At 44.9% G+C, this 21155-nt stretch overlaps 2 protein-coding genes across 3 annotated transcripts; one reads left to right on the top strand and one right to left on the bottom strand.

The window, feature by feature from the left end:
- Window positions 1-1952: 1952 nt before the first annotated feature.
- On the bottom strand, window positions 1953-8383 carry DCLRE1B (DNA cross-link repair 1B). The gene is made up of 4 exons (XM_037500161.2): window positions 8071-8383; window positions 7302-7467; window positions 6778-6960; window positions 1953-4504 (listed from the first exon to the last, which is right to left on the bottom strand). The coding sequence occupies exons 1-4, from the start codon at window positions 8257-8259 to the stop codon at window positions 3456-3458; spliced, it is 1587 nt and encodes a 528-aa protein (XP_037356058.1). The 5' UTR covers window positions 8260-8383; the 3' UTR covers window positions 1953-3455.
- A 631-nt stretch (window positions 8384-9014) lies between these two features.
- AP4B1 (adaptor related protein complex 4 subunit beta 1) lies at window positions 9015-18202 on the top strand. Of its 2 annotated transcripts, none has more exons than XM_037499675.2 (10): window positions 9015-9292; window positions 10707-10931; window positions 11400-11530; window positions 11866-12013; window positions 12847-12977; window positions 15063-15146; window positions 15861-15964; window positions 16753-16960; window positions 17220-17501; window positions 17765-18202. In XM_037499675.2, the coding sequence occupies exons 1-10, from the start codon at window positions 9180-9182 to the stop codon at window positions 18190-18192; spliced, it is 1854 nt and encodes a 617-aa protein (XP_037355572.1). In that variant the 5' UTR covers window positions 9015-9179; the 3' UTR covers window positions 18193-18202. The 2 variants fall into 2 exon arrangements, with proteins under 2 accessions (XP_037355572.1, XP_037355571.1); XM_037499674.2 differs by having other exon boundaries at window positions 12847-13343.
- The last annotated feature ends 2953 nt before the right edge of the window (window positions 18203-21155 follow it).

Below are 21155 nucleotides of genomic sequence, written 5' to 3'. Positions count from 1 at the left end.
GGGATTGAAAGATGACTCAATAAGTTTTCTCTCTAGGGAAAGAACCAAGAGCAAGATTCTGGGTGCTTTCTGTGACCTATGTGTTCAAAGAGAAAGGATGTGTTCAAAGAGAGTGACCCAGGAATGAGATAGTCGAGGGAAGGAGATAGCTAAATAAAAGCACTGTGGCTAAAATAAAGACAAACTTAACCATTCTGAGAATTCCCTGTAGGCACTTATAGATTCAGAGGATTGTAAGGACATAGCAGAATCTTTCAATAGTGATGAAGGTGGGATGTCCTTGGAAAGAGTAAGGGGAAGCACCATGAACCCAAGACAGCTGTGGCAGTGGTGGTTACAGAGGCTAAAGGTGAGGGACCCGAAACAGACTGACGGCGACCCACCAGTGGTAGTATCAAACATATGTGCACGTGGAAGCCCAGGCAGAATTTCTCCTGCTTAAGAACCACACCAAAATGTGAGAGCTCTCTGAGTGAACAAGAGATAGAGAACCTGGGCCCAAATCTCTTAAGGAAAGAACAGGCAGACTCTCTTTTTTTTTTTGAAAGAATTATTTATTTATGCATACAAGAACTGGGGTACAGGCCAGAGGTGCAGGGGTGAGGGAGGGTAAGAGGATTCACCAGAGAGAGAGTGGAAACAGAACAGGTAGATTGATTGAAACACACTGCTGAGGGGAGCAGCAGGTGAGTCAGGAGAGGTCTGCTGCGCCATGTGGGTATCTCCTTGGCCGGTGATCAAACTCGTGCTGCAGTGACTGTGGATAGCTTCATATGTTGCATCTTAACCCCGTGCGCCACCAGGGAGGACCCCAGACAGACTCTCTTACCTCCTATTTTCTATAACAAGGGGCAGTCTTGGTCTTGAGTGCTGATGGTGCCCAAAGCCCCCCAGGCAAACTTCTCTCTCCAAAGGGACTTTAGCCACTTTTAGTCTCATTTAGTCTCATTTTAATCACATTTAGTCTCAGGAAAAGTACAAGTTTTCCCACAGATTGTGAAATAACTAATTGATCCCTAGGGAACTTGCTTTACCCCAGTACCTGCAGCCTAACTGCAAGGTTTTCTAGATCTAAGGGGTCAACCTTAGTTTTAAAAAACAAATCAGCTTCCTAGAGATATATGCTATGCAGCATTTTTATGAGTGTTGGGAAACCAAACAAATGAAGCAAATGCCAATCTGTATTATAAGGTAGACAAATTATAAGGCAGACAAATAGGATGGAATTTTCCCATCATTAAATTACAGACACGCCACCAACAACTGAGTTCCTCAAGGCCTGTGCTTCTCATCCCCTAGCTGAATTTACAGATCCCAATTCAAGGAATATGTGTGACCAGCGTGAGTCCACAGGTTCCCGTGTTGCCAGAAGATAATGCCAATCCAGGGGCCTTGCAGTGCAGGCCACCCTATCTCTCCCAGCCACCTTTGGGCAGCACAGCATAGAAATGAGACAGCTAGAGGCTCCTGGAGGAAGTCCAACTAAGCATTGCTCACACAGCTTAGTAAATATTTACTAACTTATGAGATGAGGTTGTAAAGGTTAACATGTACCTTTCAAATGACATCATTTGTACTTAATGTGTCTTTATTTTCATACTGCCCTGTTCTGCAGCTTCTCTGGAGGTCAACTGGGCATCATTTGCATCAAAAACATAAAACTGTGATCCTACTTCCAGTAATTCACTCCAAGGAAATAAAAATTCTATGAGATATGCATAAGAATGCTCATTGTACTATGTATAATTGGGGGGAAAAGAGCACACAAAATGTTGAATATGGAAATAGTTTTAATTAAGGTAGACTCCCTGAGAGGGCCTTATACAGCTATTAAAAATGACACTTTAAGTAGTATTTAATAACATGAAATTCTTAATATATTAATATCGTAAATATATTAATTCATTATATTAATATATTAATTTACTATATTAACATAGTAAAATCAGGATATAAAATTATATACGGCATTACCCTGACTTTGAAAAAAAGTTATGTATTTAATATTTGCACGCCAAGAAAAACGACTAGAACAATTGAGCTGCAGGAAGGAATTAGAATTGATTTTTTTCTTTACATTTTCATAATTTCCAAAATTTCTTATTTTATATACAGAACATTTTTAAAGAGAGAGGCAAAGAGAATCAGCATTTGAAACACCCACCGTGTAGTAGGTATTGAGTCTTTTACCAACTATCTAGCTTCTATAGCAGTCAGGAGAAGTAGGTATCTCAGTACCTGTATTACAGATAAGGGGCTGGGGCTCTGCTGTTTGCTCTGCCACTTGCTTTAGCTGCTGTGCTCCTAGAGGGTCCAGGGAGGCTTATAGTGAAGGTCACTGACAAAACTGAGCTGTGCACAGCTTGCCCAAGAGCCAGGCCTTATCTTGCTTTCTAAACTTTTCAAATCTTCCCCCAGAAGTAGAAAACTTTCTCTTGACAAGAAAGGCTAAAGACCAGGATTCCATTACGAAGCAGTTTTCACCCATGCCCTAAGGCCATGGTCTCTGCCATCCTTATTGGTATGGCATTTTGTCAGGCGGCGAGCAGGCCAGGGCAGAATTCCCTGCACACCCCCCCCAGCTAGCTCCCTGGTCTGCCTTGGATACTAAAACAAACAGGCTGTGTGCTCTGGCTCCCTACTCAATCCAAAGGGGGGGGATTGGGGGAGCAGCAAATATCTCAGCTATGTGAACTATCAGGAATATCTGGCAATGCATTTGATCTTTTGTGACTTTATTTCAGCCAAAGAGTCAGGACCTTCTGGCAGCTAAGAGCCTTAATGTTCAGCTGTGTTCCAGGTACTCCCTTGGTGAGGGGTGCCCAACCCCCCAGCTGGCTGGGTTCCAGATAGGTCCCCAGTGGCACTGCTGCAAACTCTCATGGAGGCAGAGGTGGAATTTTTCTTCACTGTTCCAAGGCTCTTCATTGCTTCCTGTTCCTTCCCAGAGGCAGAGACAGGAAGTCACTTGGATGGGGTCATAGCAAGTCAATGACATTCAGGATTGAAACGTGCTGCCTGGATCACCACTTTATCCTCAAGCGCCACAGCTGCTAACTTAAAAAACAGAACCACCTAGGGATTTTTATCTAGGAAGGGGGAGAACCACAGAGAATGGCACATGACACACCAAGTAACAATGGAGGGAATGACCTGGCCCTTCTGGATTCAGGCTCATTATCTTCTACACCCCCATTTTCAAAAAAGTTGGCGAACACTGAGCTGAAGTTTTAAGTTACTGCAGGACTTAGCAGAACCTTCAAGGTGCTCATGTCTACTGTGAAAAATGTTTTGGGATCCCCATGAACATACATTGGGGAACGCTGCTCTGGGGCGATTCCATAAGGACCTTGTGAGGACAGAATAGAGGGCCCAAAACACACTCTCCCTACCAGCCATTCTCTTCAAATCTGCGATGTTGGATCAAATGAGGTTGTCATTCTACACTCTCCTGTCTACTCTGGCCAAAGTTTATGGTATTTTTCCACTTGCTGATCAAAGCCCCTGGAAGAGAACCCTGCCTGGAAAAAGTTCACAGGTGTCAGAAGGTATTTTAGTGCCAGGCCCTTGAACTCAGGAGCGAGAAGAGGGGCAGCCTGGCTGCTGTGAGACAGGGTAGAATCCTGGCCCAGCCAAGTGTGCTGGGTCCCTGTGGCTGTGAAGCCAGCGTTGTCTCCCCTGGAGACCAAGTGAGACCCTGCACCAATTTCCTTCCCAGTTTCTGGTGAAATAAATTCCTCATCTGGAGACCTTAAGTGCACTGAAACACCCAAGGGGGCAGTCAGGCTAGGCCCCATCTTCCGGGACTCAGAGAAAGGAACTGCCTTGCTGCAGAGGTCTGGGAATAACTGTTTCTGGGTCTGCGAAGGACAGCGGGGAGGCAGCTTCCCAAGGCCCCCAGAAAGTCTTGCATTCTTGGCCTTCGTTGAGATGCTCTTAGTTTGAGACTGATCAGCATCTTCCTCAAGGGGTTCAAACACAACACCCTGGGTTTTCGGCCTCTTTAGCCTCCTTTCTAACAACTTCCAGAGGAAGGTTGGTTTTCTAGTGGAGGAACTCATGTACTGCTGCACAGAGTCTGGAACAGGAGGAAGAGAGAGCCTGGGGCTCAGGCTGTCCTGAAAGTAGTCCCAGCAGGCTTGCCGACGGACAATGGGCACCACCCGGCAAGGCTTCAGCGCTGCAACAAAGGCACGGAGCTCAGAGTAGGAGGAGTGGTCAGAGTAAGGGATTATGTGGATATCAGGGTGAGAGTAGTGGATTTTCCGGCTTGTGGGGAGGATGGCAATGGTGGGGTGGCTGTGATTCCACCGCAGCATGGCGGAATGGCGGATCTCCATGTGGTTCACGGCATGGATGCGGCCAGCCTTCTCCTCCACCGTGAACACATCTGCCAGGCCCAGCAGCTGGACCAACTCCAGCCGCTGAGGACTCAATACCACCCAGGTCCGACACTCCAGGGCCAGCTGCTCCAGCAGTGACTCTTTCCCCAGGCTATAAAGTCCTGAAAAATGTTAAAGGGATTGAGGAAAGGAAGAGAATGAAGCTGCTATGAAATTCCAGTAAATGAACTGAATATTTAACAAAAATACACAAAATTAATGTTGGGGAGTCTCAGGGAGATGGCTTTTGAGCTATATGGAGAATGGGGAGAGAGGTAAACAGAATTCACTCATTTCAACAGAGAAAGGCATCGACCAGTGGCTAGGCACCGTGAGAACAAGTCTCAGCTCTCCAAGGGTATAATCTCCAGAGACCTAGAAACCATGTAGTTAAGGGCAGTGGAGGTGATAGGTCCAGAAAAGTATCTACCATATGAGGTCATGGGGTTTCCTGAAAATGACATCTGAGCTACGTCTTCAAGGGTGGGTCTGAGTTAACCTGACTAAGTCTTCAAGGATGGAGGTCACAGTAGAGAACTTTCAAGAGGGGTCAGTTTGGTGTTACTAAAGCAAAAAGAAGGGACTGGTAAGAGATGACACTAGAAAAGGACCATATAATAGAGGGCCTCATATAAACTGCTAAGGAGGCTGGACTTCATGCTGTAAGTGAAGGGGAGCTAGTAAGGAGCCTGAAATGGGGACATGGCTAATTCTAATCATAGACATAATATAACCAGAGCAGTTATGTTAACAGTGCTGTTATAGTAACACTAAGCAGTATTCTCCAACAGCCGGCTGACAAGGCGTTGTAAGCAAAAATATTAGTTAAAAGGCCTAAATAGAACTTACACGGGAAAAAACAGAGCCTGAATTTGAATAACGGTGGTGGTGACAGATGTGGGAGAAGTTGTTTAATAGTCATTCTCAGATCTTTTCTGAAGGTGTATTTCAAGTTCTTACGCAGATTATGAACTTTATCAAAGAATTTATATTTCTTTTATATTCCCCTTATTCTTCACCTAGCTCAAAAATAGCTGATTTTTTTCTCTCTCCCTATCCTGGCCCCCTCCTTCCCTTAAAACCTCTTTTAGGTCCTTTTCTGCTAAAAGATATTTTACTCATCCTTCTATCCCCAGGGCCTATCAAAAGAGTATTTGGCACATAGTAAGGGCTTATATATTTGCCAAATTAATCAAGCCCCGCCACAGCACCCTCTAGGCAGCTGGGAAACTGCCTAAAACTCTGGGAAAATTCCAATATTTAGGATGAGAGGTCTTCACAAGCAGTGAAGCAACCAGAGAGTAATGGGCATTCCTTGATCAATTTGGTGGTCTCTCTGGCAGGCATGAAACTTTTTTCAATATCCTTGTTTAACCCCTTTCAGAGGGATTTCAGAGTTTGGCCATAACCTTTTAAATATTCATTACGGTGGCAAAACTTTTTCCTTTTGGGGACTTATAATTTTGGGAAAAATCAAAAGGTGATTAGAACTAAATCTGTTATATTTTTAAAAACAAAAATTGCTTCTCAGAAATTATCTCAAAAGACAATTCCAAAGGAGTCCTCTTGTCCTGTACTATTGTGGAACTGCTAGAATAAGCACTCAGCTGGGTTTTCAATGTATCTAATTTTAGGCAGTACTCTCATTTGAATATCTAAATCCAGATAAATTTCATTCGCTCATATAGCAAATATTTACTGAATACCTCTATCTGGCATTAATTTAAGCATTTGGGACATAGTCATAAGTAACAAATAGTTCAGCCACCGTGGAACTTACACTCGAGCAGGGACAGACAAATAGTAAAAACTGAATATGGTAATGAACCTAAATTATGGTAAACACCGCAAGGTGATGAGTGCAACGCTGTCCCTTTCCAACTTAAAATCCTTCAATAGTTCTTTGTTCCAAGAGCAATGTTGGTGTTTAGGTTCAAGTTTAAAATGGCTAACAAGTACTTTAGCCCCTCCTGCCTCTCCTACCTCCTCACCCTTGTGTGCGGGTCACACTGGCTGCAGCTTCTCTGTTCCACAAACACACGACTTCTTCCCACCTCCACCCATGAGCTCAAGGAGTTTGTGGTCCAGGTGAGTGGAGGGCAGGGGAAGTGGCGGGTAGACAATAAACAATAAGCAACAGCACATTAAGACATGACAGGTAATGGGCACTATGGGAAAGTGAAAAAGTTCCGTTAGTGTAGGGATCAGGAGCTGGGAGTGTGAGAGGAGGGCTGCTGGGCAGGCTGTAATTTTAAATAAATTGGTCAGGGCAGCTTTCATGGAGAAGGGGAGTTCTGTGCAAAGTCTTGAAAGTGTGAACCTCTCCCTCCTTACCCCCCAAAGAACCTAGATTTAGTAGCTCTGAGTGAGAGAAAAAGGAATGGACACCACTCACCGATCTTTATGTTATGTTGTGGGTGCTTTTGAATGAGCTCAATGATCTGGCGGGCAGCTTCTTGTTGGGAGGGAAGAACCAGGGCTGGGTTGCAATTGGTGTTGTCCAGGTATAATGTATGGATCTGTTTCCCCACTCTCAGAGCTGGTTCCTTTAGCATGGATGGTGTATATCGAAAATCACCTGAAGAATACAGGGGTGGGGGCGGAGACAATAAAACAGAAGACTGACCTCATCTACCTCCAACAAATGGGCAGGTATTTGTTGACCTGTGGAGAAACTGTCATGGAGTGTGGCGCTGAACTAATGTAGTATATAGCTCCTATGTGGAAATGTTCCCATCCTGCTCCTGGCTTTTTGGATTATTTTTCACAAGGTTCGAACCCAAAAGAGTGGGACATCAGATATAAAAAAAGGGGTCACTGTGTTCATAAGGTAGGAGAAGTCCAGAAAGTCTGTTATGAGCTAAGGCTGCTCAAGAAAATTAGGCTGGGAAGGTGAGCAGGACCCCGCAGGAGGCCCACCTGTGTAGAGGATGTTTCCAAAGTATCCTTCAAAGAGAAACATGACAGATCCAGGGCAGTGATTGGCATCTAGGAGGGTCACGGTCATGGTCTCTCGCCCAATTTCATCTAGAGGCAGAACATGGCTCTCACCAACCTCCAGGGCTCGGATCCACTGCTTAGATACCTGAGGAAACAGTTTGGTCGTCACAACAAAGACAGAACTCCTCCCTGATTACTCTGTAGATCAAAACTATCCCTTTCCCCAGCCAGGGAAAGCTGGTCAAACAACCCCGTTTCTCCTCCCATGCCCCACCCCTGTGTACAATTTTCAATTAGAATCCGGGAAACGGTCTAGTTAGCGATTCTTAAACTTCTGTAGAAATAATAACCCCTTGGGGTAACTGGTAAAAAAAACTCCAGCACTTGCCCCAGATGTATCTACGAATCAAGGGGCGGCCGCTGGACAACCCATACATTTACCCGGCACAATAAGGTGGATTCTTGTGAGGAGCTGAGTTTGGGCAGCACCGGTTTAGCTTGTGTGAAAAGCAGGAACAGTTTCTTGGCGGGACTCAAAGATCTCCCCAATTTATAGCTACAACCTCCCAAGAAAGCCAGTTGGAAGTCACGCTCCTATTGCGGACTAAAGATGCATTTCTGGATGCAAACAACTCCCACTTTTGTCAAAATTAGTCCTGACTAATGACTAGGCAGTGACTCCAGAGCTGTGTGCCAGATCGGGGTCCCCAGCAGATGCCTGCACAGAGGCCCACGGCGGCCCCCCTACCTGCAGGTGGCGGTGCAAGAGGTAGGCGGTGACGGGGGAGCAGTAGAGGGGCCGGGACCAGGTGCTCGTGAGCCCCACGGTGTGGTCCGAGTGCATGTGGGACAAGAAAAAGAGCCGCGCCGACGCGGCCCGGCGCAGGCTCCAGAAGTCCACCGCGATGGGCGTGTGGGGGATCAGGAGCCCGTTCATGGCGGCGGGGCTGGGGGCCCCGGGTGGGCTCTTCACGGGGCCGGGACCCCGCGCGGGGTTCCCGGGACAGCGCGCCGAGAAGGCCACGCTGGGGCCAGCCCCGGGCCGGAGCCGCTCAGGAAAGCCAGCCCATTGGGGGTCAGAGGGCGGTGGACGAAAGGAGGTGCCGCCGGGGCGCGGGTGGAGGCGCGAATCGCCCGCGACTCAGGGCGCGCCCCGCTCCCACGCGCGGGAACCGCGCCGGGCGCGCCGCTCAAAGCGCGCGCCGCGGGGCTGAGACAGGCCGAAGCAGCCGATGGCCGAGCGCCCGCCGCCCTCCGCCAGAGGGAGCCGCGCGGCTGCGCTGGGAGGTGAGAGGTTGGGGGAAGGGCACTGAGGTCGGGGCGGGCGCGCTCGGCGCTCCCCGGGAGACTGTGAGTGGCAGCTGCTCGGGGCGGGCGCGCGGGAGGGGGCGGGACTTCCTGCCTGTCATGCCCGCGACCGCATGGAGGCGCCAGAAAGGCCGGCGCTGGAGGAGGAGGGGTCTGCGGACCCGGCGGCCCGGCCGGAGACCGCGCCCGGGGCCTAGAGGTAGCCGCAGCGGGGTGGAGCGAAGCGGCCAGCACGTCCCGCGGAGGCGCCGAGCCGTCGAGGGTGGGCCTGGCCGGGGAGCAGAGAGCGTTTGCGTTTGTGTACTAGGGCCTGGGGCCGCCTGGGAAAGCCGAGGCTGGGCGCGAGTCCCCGACTCCGCGCTGACTGACATTTGCTTTACCCAGGTTCCCACGTCGGGGCGAGGAGCCCACGGGTGACCCCGGGCTGTGGGCACGGCCCCGTCAGTCTCCGCGCTGACTGACATTTGCTTTACCCAGGTTCCCACGTCGGGGCGAGGAGCCCACGGGTGACCCCGGGCTGTGGGCACGGCCCCGTGGCCGGGGGCGAAGATGCCGTACCTGGGCTCCGAGGACGTGGTGAAGGAGCTCAAGAAGGCTCTGTGCAACCCTCACGTCCAGGCCGACAGGCTGCGCTACCGGAATGTCATCCAGCGAGTGATTAGGTATCTCCCAGCGCTGCTGACCGCCACCCCCGCCCTGCCCTCCTCCCTCGGCCACTGCCCAGGAGTAAATGAACTTTCACACTTGGCAGTTTATGTTTTGGTCTTTCTGTTTCTCTGCAGGGCCGCCTCAGTCTCCCTGTGAGACTTATATTCAGCCGGGTGGTTGCGTCCATGTCTTGAACTGCCGAGTCCAGGATCTGTGATAGATATTTAGCACAGAACTCCCTGTTTTGATCTGCAGGCCCACATATCCTCTTGCCTGCTTGGCGTTTCCACCTGAATGTTTCTTCAAAGACATGCAAATAGCAGCTACATCCTCCCCCTTTTCCAAACCTGCTCTCCCACTTACATTTGTGTTGATGAATGTCAGCACCCAGCTGACCATGCGTGGGTGTCAACCTTGAAGACACCTGAGCATCACTCCTCTAGTCAGATGATAGGGATTCTTAATTTTAAATATCCATTTAAAAAAAAGTTTTTAATTGGGATGGATGGCTGCTGTTCTGCTTTCATCATCAAAGCAATAGCAGTAGCTTACTAGTAGGTCACCTTGCCTCCTTTTTTCCCCACCAGACTTTTTTCAGTAAGTGAATTTGAACATCCAATTCTTGGCTACAGCTGTGGGCCACAAATTTAGTATGTGCAAATTTCCTTAGGGTGCATTTTTTATGTAATTTTTTTTTTATCAACCTGGTAATTCTGATTTCAGTAGCCTGGGGTGGGACTCAGGAATCTGCATCACAAAACACCGTCCCATCTGATTGCTCTAGGAAGTCAGTGTTTGAGAAACAGTGATCCATCAAGTCCAAACTTCTTATCATGGCACCCAAGGAACACCCCACTAACCCAACTACCTGCAGACAGTAGAGAGAATGTGCCATCTGTACTCGTGTCTACATACCTGATACCATGTACTTGTCTGCCAGACCTCCCTAGTGAGCTCCTGCTCATTCAGCTAAAGTATTCTTCTTCTGTCAAAACATTTTCTGATTCCCTGGCAGTGTTAGACCTCTGGGTTCCCACTTCACCTTGCCCATTACTTCTTCATAATACTTATCTGTTGTGCTATAATTAGTGGCATTCATTTCTGGGCTTCTTAGTAGACTTTGAATTCTAGAGATCTGAGGCCATGCTTCCTTCAAGATTATGTCCCCAGAACATTTTCCTGGAATATAAAAGCTGAATTTCACTGGAATTTACTAGGGATTCAATAGTGTTTATTGATTTAATAGAACAATGTTTATTGCAGGCCCACGGTGTGAAGTATTGTGTTAAATATAATAGACAAGATCAGTCTGCTTGCTTCTCCCCAAGAGATCACAATCTAGTTGGATAACGAGGAAGTATTTAAGTTTGACCTCTTGTGGATTGAAGATATGTATTTTATTCTTCCCTCTCTGCTTATTGATTTCAGGCACATGACTCAGGGCTTGGACATGTCTGGTGTTTTCATGGAAATGGTGAAGGCCAGTGCCACTGTAGATATTGTTCAGAAGAAGTTGGTTTATCTGTACATGTGCACATATGCCCCCCTTAAACCAGACCTGGCTCTCCTAGCCATCAACACACTGTGCAAAGATTGTTCAGACCCCAACCCGATGGTGCGAGGGTTGGCGCTGCGGAGCATGTGTAGCCTCAGGTGAGCCCCCTCTTGTCTGTTTCTCAGTGGCTGATGAGTTCAGGAGATCGAGGAGGAAACTTTTTAATGATGGCAATTTATTTGAGCTTCTTAATAATGGGGAAAACACCGTTGTAACCTGAACTCAGGTTTTTAGCCATTACTTTGGCTTAAAAAAAATTACATGGTTTCATTAAAGGCGTCTTGCAATCTTATTCCATGAAATAATTCTTGGTTTTGTTTAAAGATTTCTAGATAATTTTTACATATATATTTTACACACACACACACACACACAGTTGGGCAGCATTATTCCAAATGAAACATCAACTAGGGCTTTTAAAGTTTGGCAGCTGCTTTCTCCAGTTCTGCATGAGATGAGGGATGCACATTCAGACATCTACTAAACCCTCCGTTAAATGCATAGGTGCAGAAGTTTGTCAAAACTAGTATTTCAGGATCTGACTGACTCCAGGATATGTTTCCTAGGATGCCGGGTGTGCAGGAGTATATCCAACAACCTATTCTCAACGGTCTTCGGGATAAGGCTTCCTACGTCAGGCGAGTAGCTGTCCTTGGTTGTGCCAAGATGCATAATCTTCATGAAGATTCTGAAGTGGGTAAGTTTCAGTGTAATCCATAATAATCAATAGTTACTAGTGACTCCACTATGTGTATGATTTTACAAAAAATTTTGTAGCTTTGACAGACAGTGATAATGTGGTCCTACTTCTTTATACTTCTCTTTAAGTAGAAGTAGGATGAGGAGCTTGGTGTTTGGGACCCAGGTGAGATCCTTTGCGTTAGCTACTTAGAACAGTCTGAAGGTAATATTTTTTGCCTTGTGCTGTTATTGTTTTTGTCAACTTTGTCCTCCTAAAGCTGTGACGGTAGTTCCAGTTCTGTGACTGTGAAGCTTTTCTTCTTTATCTGAGATCTTTGTTCTCTGTTCTAGATGGTGCCCTGGTAAATGAATTATATAGTTTGCTGCGTGACCAGGATCCAATTGTGGTTGTGAACTGCCTGAGGTCTCTAGAGGAAATTCTGAAGCAGGAAGGAGGTGTTGTCATCAATAAGCCCATCGCTCACCACCTGTTAAATCGGTCTGGATGCCCAGTACTCTTTATTATGATGAGATCTGCGTCGTAGTGGGATCTTGTTGCTGTGTTGAATTAAGGAGACATCTTGAACAACTTCTGTAGAGTAGAAAAAGAAAGTTAACTTTAACTATTAACTTTCTCATAGTTCACTGAGAGGATTTCTTTTGCTTGCCTTAATTTCTTACGGTAAAATAGAGAGATGGTAGAAATACCTTGTGCGAACAGGTTCTGTCATCTTCTACTGTCATTGTGTCCCCCGAACGAAGCCATTTATGCTGTTCCAATGTAGAGAATCTGAACCTGGGGTATACTGACCATGTCTTTGACCTTAGATGAGTGTACTTTTCTTTTTTTTAAAAAGATTGATTTATTTATGCATACAAGAACTGAGGTACAGGCCAGAGGTGTGGGAGGTGAGTGGATTTATCAGAGACAGAATGGGGAGCAGAACAGGCAGATCTACAGATACACACTGCTGAGGGGAGCAGTGGGCAAGACAGGAGATGTCTGCTGCACCATGTGGGTTGCTCCCTGGCCAGCCAGGGATTGAACACGTGTGGCAGAGGCTGTGGATAGCTTCACAGTGCTGTGCTTAACCCGTTGTGCCACCAGGGAGGCCCAGATGAGTATACTTTTCTATTATAAACTGGTCATGGAATTTATAGCCTGTTTTGTGTCTAAATTCTATGTTAAAAGAATGATTCGATTATGGTACAGCTTATTTTCATTAATTCCCCCTTTGGTTTGATGAATAGATGTCTGTGAACATGGCAATAGCATGGAGATGGCCCTTATTTTTGTTGCTAAAATAGCACTTTATTTCCTTTTTTGGCTAGAATGTCAAAATTGGACCAATGGGGCCAGGCTGAAGTCTTGAACTTTCTGCTCCGCTACCAACCCCGCAGCGACGAGGAACTATTTGACATTCTCAACCTGTTGGACAGCTTCCTCAAGAGCAGTAGCCCAGGTGTGGTGATGGGGGCCACCAAACTCTTTCTGATCTTGGCAAAAAAATTCCCCCACGTACAAACTGACGTGCTAGTGCGAGTCAAGGGGGCTTTGCTGGCAGCCTGCTCTTCAGAGAGCCGTGAGCTCTGCTTTGCTGCCCTCTGTCACGTGCGGCAGATCTTGCATAGTTTGCCAGGTCACTTTAGCAGCCACTACAAAAAATTTTTTTGCTCCTACTCGGAGCCCCACTACATCAAGCTACAGAAGGTGGAAGTGCTCTGTGAGCTGGTGAATGACGAGAACGTGCAGCAGGTGCTGGAAGAGCTTCGAGGCTACTGCACTGACGTTTCTGCTGACTTTGCACAGGCGGCCATCTTTGCCATAGGTAGGTGTCTGTGGCCTTCGTGTTGAGAGCCTGGACCAACCTGCTAGAAAGCTGTATAACCAGAAAGAGGAAAAGGGAATGAGACAAAGTACCATGGACTAAAGAACCGGATCAATGACTAGAACAAGGCAGGGAGGGATTTTTTTTTAATTTTTTAAATATATGCTGCCATATATTCCAGGATAGAGAATACAGGTAATTCAAACTATAGTACTTAAAATTCACACTGCATTTTGTTGCCTCCTATCTAAAATGCTTTCCTGCATATCATCTTAACATAGTATTTAAGGCAGTCAGGAAAAATGAGCAGGTTTTACGAACTTCATTTTAAAGATAAGAAACTCAGGCATAAAAAGGCTATTAAATTATGAAAAGGTTATGTAATTCCCAAACCCAGCTTTCCTAATTCAAAGTCCTGTGCAAACTCACCATTCATGTGTTGATCTCCTATGGACCATGTGTTATGTTGAGTACACACCATAGATTAAGTCCTAAGTCTTGCAGACTTTTTCATACTACCCTGTCCGGGATTTATTTTTTTTTTAATATATTTTATTTTACATAATTCTCACATAATTTTTCATTTTTGCACAATGTATGCATTTTCATTTTGGGTATATTCCCCATACAATTCCTGTCTGGGATTTAAAAGTGTAGAGTGATACAAAAGGAAAGCGACGAGGGAGCTGAGTTTTGGAGGACTTCACGTGAAAGAGAAGGAGCCTTCACATTCAGAGGAAAGCATGGTCATTATTAGGGTAAAAAAGAGGGAACAAAGAGGACAGTAGAAACCACAGTTGGGAGACTGTGTCACGTTCTTCCCAACAGGAATATTCCCATATCTACAGTAAACAGTGCCTCCTGTCCAGTTGCCACAAAAATACCTTTGTTACTAACATTTTTCAGCCCTTTTCAACGGGAAATTCTTTTTCCATCCTTTCTGGTGGTCAATTGGAAAAAAGGTGGATTCATTTTTATCAAAGTACCCTTATAGCAACTTAAAATCTTGTTTCATCAAGCAAGGGTTACTTTTTTTAACTTTTTTTTTTTGTGTGTGTGTAGAAGGACTGGGGTGTAGACAAGAGGTACAGGGAGGTGAGACAGAGTGGGGAACACTACATGCAGATCTACTGAAATACACTGCTGAGGGGAGCAGTGGGTGAGACTGGAGAGGTCTGCTGCATCATGTGGGTTAGCTCCCTGGCCAGGGATGGAACTCAAGCTGTAGTGGTGATAGCACTGAGGCTTAACCCCTAGGCCACCAGGGAGGCTCAAGGGTTACTTTTTTTTTTTTTTTTTATAGAGGCATGCTTTATTTATTTATTTGTTTGCTGGTTTGTTTGTTTGTTTTGTTTATACATGCACTGGGTACAGTCAGAAGCGCGGGAGGGTGAGAGAATTCACCAGAGCCAGAGCGGAGAGTAGAACAGGCAGAGTGAGTAAGTACACTGCTGAGAGGAGCAGCGGGAGGCAGGAGAGGTCTGCGCGCCATGTGGGACCCTCCTCCGGTGGCCAGGGAGCAGCCGGGGATCAAACCGGCACCGCAGAGGCCGCGCGCAGCTTCGCAACCCAGCGCTCAACCGCTGCGCCACCGGGGAGGCCCTCAAGGGTTACTTTTTAAGGTATCTTTGGTCTTCTTTGTCTTTGGTGTGAAATTGCTGTAGAATGAGGCGCTCTTATCTGACCTAGTGCTTTCTTCTGCCTTTCCTTCCTCCGTAGGTGGTATTGCCAGGACCTACACAGAGCAATGTGTACAGATTCTCACAGAGTTGCTAGGGCTTCGGCAAGAGCACATTACCACAGGTAATGGCTTACCTTACTGGGATTTTTATTTTTTAGGTCAACTGTCTAGGCCTTGCTCCAAAAATATTTGTTAGTGACTAACATGGAGGTTTAGACTTTCCTTTGCATCATCCTCTGTTATCATCAGAGAAGCAGAGGCTCTACAGATCTAACAGAGAACCTTCAGGTTGCTGTGGATCTATAAAACTATTACAGATAATAAAGGATGCTGGGATGACCCTGTTTGAGCCCCCTTTTTTGCTTTATGACAACTTATTGTAAATGGTGGTTTCTAGGGCTGGGCCTCGGGTAAGACAAGCACAGTGCCTAAGAGACAAAGATTAAAAGAAACACTCAGGTTTGTGTAAGTGTGAACCCTGCTTGTTTTAAATTTTATTCCCCGGCACTTTGCTTCTCTCACCATATTACCAGCCTGGTGGCTCCAATTATACTGTTTTCAGAGTATTATTCAATACTACCCTACATTTGCATACAGCTTTACATTTTACCAAGTACTTTTACATACTTTAGCTCATTTATCCTCATATAATCTGGTAAGAGCAACAATCATTTAAGAAATGATTGCCCAAGTGAGACATTTCTCAGGTAATCACACCACCCCTAATACCTATTTGACCCAAATTCACCCAGCAATCTAGTGTGAATATGCCTTATTAAGATTCCTTCCGCAGTAGGCTCTAACCCTGTGCTCTTGTGTCCTGAGCTGTGTTGCAGTGGTGGTGCAAACTTTCCGAGACCTGGTTTGGTTGTGTCCTCAGTGTACAGAAGCTGTGTGTCAAGCCCTGCCTGGCTGTGAGGAGAACATTGAAGACAGTGAGGTTGACTGTCATTCTCTTTACTCCAGGCTAAGGGGGATTGCTTGGGGCCCTCCCCTCTGAGCTAGATTTAATTATTCTTTCTACCCAGTATGTGAAGTAGAAATTCGTAGAATTAATTACCACCTCATTTTATTTTTTGGGTCTCAATGGGATATACATTATAAAATTTATGTCTCTATATATGGGATTTAGCTACAGTTTGATTATAGATACTTTGATATTTCTGTTCTCTTGAACAGTTTTGAACCAGATAGTTAGACCATGGGATTTTTTTTTTTGGGGGGGGGCTGGATCAAAGACAGAAACATTTGTGGAATTTTTATAAATATTTGGGGTGCACCCCAGGTCTCTGTCTTAAATGATTAAGAGTGGTTTGACCTAGGCACAGTCATTTTTGTTGTTCTTCTTTTAGGCACAAGTGCTTTTAAGGGGCTTCACAAATGACTATGCTCTGCACTGTAGGTTTATCACTGCCGCCACGAAGTAATTTGGAGAAATTTTTCAGTAACTTCCACTGAAACATGAAACCCCAATTGGGGGCAGAAGCCCCAAAGCTGAAGAAGCCTTCTTGCTTCGTCAGCATAAGCTATGAAAGTCTTGAGTCTCCTTTTGTATGGAAGAATTTCCTTCCTATTCCTTGTGGAGAGTATAGCAGGGGAAATGGATGTAAATGAGAGATGAGACTTTCTCTGCTGATACTAGGCGGAAAGCAAAACTGCAACTGTCTGTTATCTGCTGTTTTGACCAGCCAAATGGTGAGCACCTGTTCTCATTCCTTGATTCCCTAGGGAAAACAGGCGCTTATTTGGCTACTGGGTGTCCACGGGGAAAGAATTCCCAATGCTCCTTATGTGTTGGAAGACTTTGTAGAGAACGTGAAGTCGGAGACTTTTCCGGCTGTCAAGATGGAGCTCCTCACTGCGCTGTTGCGCCTGTTCCTCTCCCGGCCTGCCGAGTGCCAGGACACCCTGGGGCGGCTGCTGTATTACTGCATAGGTAGGTTCTTTAGAAGGACATAGTTCTTAAAAAAAAAAAAAAAAAAGAAGAAGAAGAAGGACATAGTTCTTGCCACGATCAGTAGTGAAACTTAACATCGTTTTCATTGTCTGGCCGGTCCTATCTGGGATCCAGGAAGAAAATGTTAATATTTTCTTGGGTTTCCTCCCTCTGTCATTCCTCTCTCCCCATTTTGGTTGGCATGGGAGTAGGAGGTTTGGTTATGTTTTTATTAACTCAGTCTGTTGTTTTACCTTAGAGGAAGAAAAAGATATGGCTGTACGGGACAGAGGTCTCTTCTATTATCGCCTCCTCTTAGCTGGCGTTGATGAAGTTAAGCGAGTCCTGTGTAGCCCTAAATCTGACCCTTCTCTTGGACTTTTGGAGGACCAGGCGGAAAGGCCTGTGAATAACTGGGCTTCAGACTTCAACACTCTGGTGCCAGTGTATGGCAAAGCCCGCTGGGCAACCATCTCTAAATGCCCGGGGGCAGAGCGCTGTGGCCCGGAGCTTCTCAACACTGCATCCTTTGCCACGTCAGGTAAAAATAGTTCTTTATACTTTGTCATGAAAAATATTCATTTTTTGCAATGCCTGTTAGAAAGTAAAGCACCCTAGCTAAATCTTACGCTGTTGCCTTAATTCAAACCCACTGTGAGCAAGAAAGAAGTTCATCAAAGGCTATTTATGCCATGGATCCAATGATAAAAGTCACATTATGCACTTTGGAAATCTATATTAAAAAATCTATATAATCATTGAAGATTAAGGACATCTCTTACACAAGTTTTCTAATTCATTCAGGACCCCTGATCCCAGAAGAGAACAAGGAGAAAGTACAAGAACTCCCTGATTCTGCAGCCCTCATGCTAGTCCCGGACCGCCAGCTTACTGCAGAACATTTTGAGAAAACTTGGCTTAGCCTCGAAGTCGCTCACCAGCAGGTGTTCCCGTGGCAGGGAGCAGTCCACCGTGACACCCTCCAGATGGCCCTGCAAGTGGTGAACATCCAGACCATCGCGATGAGCAGGGCTGGGGCGCGGCCATGGAAAGCCTACCTCAGCGCACAGGACGATACCGGTTGTCTGTTCCTCACAGAGCTGCTGTCGGACCCTGAGCGCTTAGAAATGCAGGTCTCCGTGAAACAAAGCGAGGCGAGGCCTGAGACACTCGACAGTTTTATTTCTGTGTTAGAAACTGTGATCGGAACAGTTGGAGACATCAAATCATAGCAAGTTCTTGCTGCCTGTCCTGACTGAGAGAGCTGTCAGAGTTGCTTAGTTTTCCTCATTAGGGCTACTTGTAAATCCAGATAAAGGAAAATGGAAAACCTAGGAATCAAGATTCATATGTTTTGTCCAAAGACCATTGTCTTATTCCTCTCATACTGTTTTGGGGAATGACTTCGGTTTTCCAGGTGGTGTTATAAAGGTTAATGTTGGTAAGCGGGTGGGGATGGGGTGAGGATGCGATTTGGTTTCAGTTTCAGGGATTGGTTCATTAAAGATGCCTGATCTGTGTAGAAACTGACAGTCTCCCTTTGTGGGTCATCTCCTCTCCTGGATTACTGCAACGAGTTCCTGTCTGTCTTCATATTTCTAAGCATGTTTTCAAGTCCAGAGTTCACAGTCCCTAGTGAGGCCTCTACCTCACCTCTCCGCGTTGTGCCTCACCATTCCCCAAAACCACCCTCTGTTCTGGCAAAAGCAAACCTCTTGTAGTTCCCTGAATGCTCCAGGCTTTCTTGCCTCTGTGCTTTTATTTCTTGCCTAGGACATTTCCTCACTCTCCTCTCCTCTTTACTGAAGTAACACCTTGTCTACCTTTCTCTGTTGGGTACAGTATGAGCTCTCAGGAAGTTTTCTTCATTAAGGGCCTTGTTCAGGGCGCCAGCCCAGCAAGCGCATGTGTCTAGCAGTGTGATTGTAGGTGTTTCTTGATTGCTCTTCCTCACTTTTAATTTTATTCATGCCTGACCCCATTAATTGAAACAATTTATGGCAAGAACAGGTGTAATAAAATGAAGGTAAAGTATGAATAACTAGAGAATTCAGAACCAGGAAAATGAAATTGTCAGTTAAGACAGCTAGGTTGGGCATGGGGAATCAATCAAATATTCAGGCTCAAAGGTTCTCCATGGTTAATTGAGCCTTGGAGTTAACTCAGTAATGATTTGGCAGTCAGAGTAAAGAGAAGTTGTGAATTATACACTTGGCAATCAGAGAGGAAGAGACATTTGAATTCCAATTTCTAAAGAAATTTAATTTCCATAGGGGGCAACTGAGGGCAGTTAGTTATGGTTTCACATGTTTCTTCAGTGACCTTAGTGAGAGCATTTCTTCCAGGATTTAAGACAACATGATCTGAATATCATCCAACTTGATTCAAGGACTTCTACTTCCTAGATACATCAATGGGCTGCAAGTTTTTCAAATAATATTTCAACCATCACTTCTCTCAACTAGGCTCAAAATAGAAGTAGATAACAGATGGTATTGAGTTTTCTAGTAAGAGCCTGAGTTTTGTAAGTTGTCCTCACTGGACAATTTCTAAAGATAGTGATTGTCTTTATTCCGTCTCCACAGTACCTGTCACATTGTGATAACTCAAAAAATACTTATTGGGAGTGACTAAGTAATTAAATTTCCATAGTGTTTTGTTATATTGTATCAACTACAGAAAATAATGGAATTTTATCTTGAGTAGTATTTCTCAAAAGTAGTACTATTGATATTTGGGGCCAGATAATTTTTCCCTATGTGTGTGTGTGTTGTCTGGAGGAGGGGATTGGGGAGGTGTTGGAGGTAAGGTGTCCTGTGCACTATAGGATGACATTAGCATCTCTGCCCTATACCCTCTAGATGCCTATAGAACTCTCAGTTGCGACAGCTAAAAATATCTTCAAACATTGCCATTTGTCTTCTGGGGGTGGGGCAATTGCCAAAATCACCCTCAGTTGAGAACAACTGGTCAAGACCATGGATTCCCTGGGAAGTTGAAGTAGAGTTCAAGAAAGGAAGAAAAAGAGAGAGAAGGAGGGAGGGAAAGGAAGGAAGAATTGCTTTCTCTCTTTTTTGATTTGTTCAGTTAAACCATGAGTGTTTACTAAAGTAACTAAAGTATAAAGTTCTGCCAATTTTATGTTACATGGGAACAGGATGTAGGTGGTAGAAAATAATTAATTGACTTTTTTTTTTTAATTTAAAGACTATATTTGAAATATTGACCTAAAAAAATTAGTTCTATTTCAGCAATTGAATAAATGTTACTAAAATGATCCCAACTACTGGGAGCTTTTAGAAGATTAAGTTCTATTTGTTTACTTTTCTGTAATGTAAGGGGCATGGCAGAATAGCACTTGCTTTTGAAAAGTGTCAGTTTTAAAATTGAATTAATTTAAAATGACACTTTTAAAGTATCAATTAAAATTAAATTTTAAATGATATGTAGATATAGATATAGATATAGAAATATAGAGAGAGACTTTTAGGAGAGGGAAGTAAACTGTGGCCTTAGCAACTGAAGCAAATAGTGAAAAAAATTCTGGCCTCATTTTTAGTAATAAAGGAGTCCAATATTAGAACTGTAAGAATCTAACTCCTGAGTATGGGCTCAAAGAGGAATAAAGCAGAAAAATTTACATTACACTGCCTGTGGCAGCACACACCCTTTTTCTATAGCCTTACAATATTGATTATTCAAGTTAATGCAAAGGAATCAAGATTAGGTTCAAATATGGTCCATAAGCATATCAGTAGTGAAATGAGGAAGGTGGTTAATTATTGAAAGGAAAGGTGTATTATTTAAGACAGATTTGACTTTCTGCTTTATGTTTTAAATTTTTATTCTGCCACATACTAATGTCACTTCACTTAGACAAGCTATTTAATACCAGTTGACTGGTTTCTTAAGAACATTTTTTGTTTTTATATATTATTTTAGGAGTATGTTGTAAATGTATTGTTAGAATCTTAAATTGTCAATGGTGAGCTCAAAGGAGGTTGGCCTAGAATTATCTCAGTGTGAACTTCTGATGTCAGAGATCAGTGTGAACTTCTGATGTCAGAGATCTGAAACCTTAGTAGTAATTGAAGTTTCAGCTCCAGTCATAGATATTGACAAGTGAAAATAGCCCTTTTCAGCTATTCCTAGTCCAAAAATCAATTTATGATAACTTGCTTCTATGGAATGGAAT

The sequence above is a fragment of the Talpa occidentalis genome, unplaced genomic scaffold (assembly GCF_014898055.3).
Source record: "Talpa occidentalis isolate TD23 unplaced genomic scaffold, MPIMG_talOcc4v2.1 talOcc4.9, whole genome shotgun sequence".
In the NCBI taxonomy this organism is placed as follows: Eukaryota; Metazoa; Chordata; class Mammalia; order Eulipotyphla; family Talpidae; genus Talpa; species Talpa occidentalis.
This window is presented reverse-complemented; position numbering and strand designations above follow the sequence as displayed.

Bases quoted from the DNA above. Each gene is read 5' to 3' on its own strand.
- DCLRE1B (XM_037500161.2), bottom strand. From the start codon at position 8,259: ATGAACGGGCTCCTGATCCCCCACACGCCCATCGCGGTGGACTTCTGG. The intron at 6,961-7,301 runs GTGGGCCTCCTG...TGTATTCTTCAG, and splicing joins TGGAAACATCCTCTACACAG to GTGATTTTCGATATACACCA. The intron at 4,505-6,777 runs GTGAGTGGTGTC...AACATTTTTCAG, and splicing joins ACAACATAACATAAAGATCG to GACTTTATAGCCTGGGGAAA.
- AP4B1 (XM_037499674.2), top strand. From the start codon at position 9,180: ATGCCGTACCTGGGCTCCGAGGACGTGGTGAAGGAGCTCAAGAAGGCT. The intron at 13,344-15,062 runs GTAGGTGTCTGT...CTTCCTCCGTAG, and splicing joins GGCGGCCATCTTTGCCATAG to GTGGTATTGCCAGGACCTAC. The intron at 15,147-15,860 runs GTAATGGCTTAC...GCTGTGTTGCAG, and splicing joins GCAAGAGCACATTACCACAG to TGGTGGTGCAAACTTTCCGA.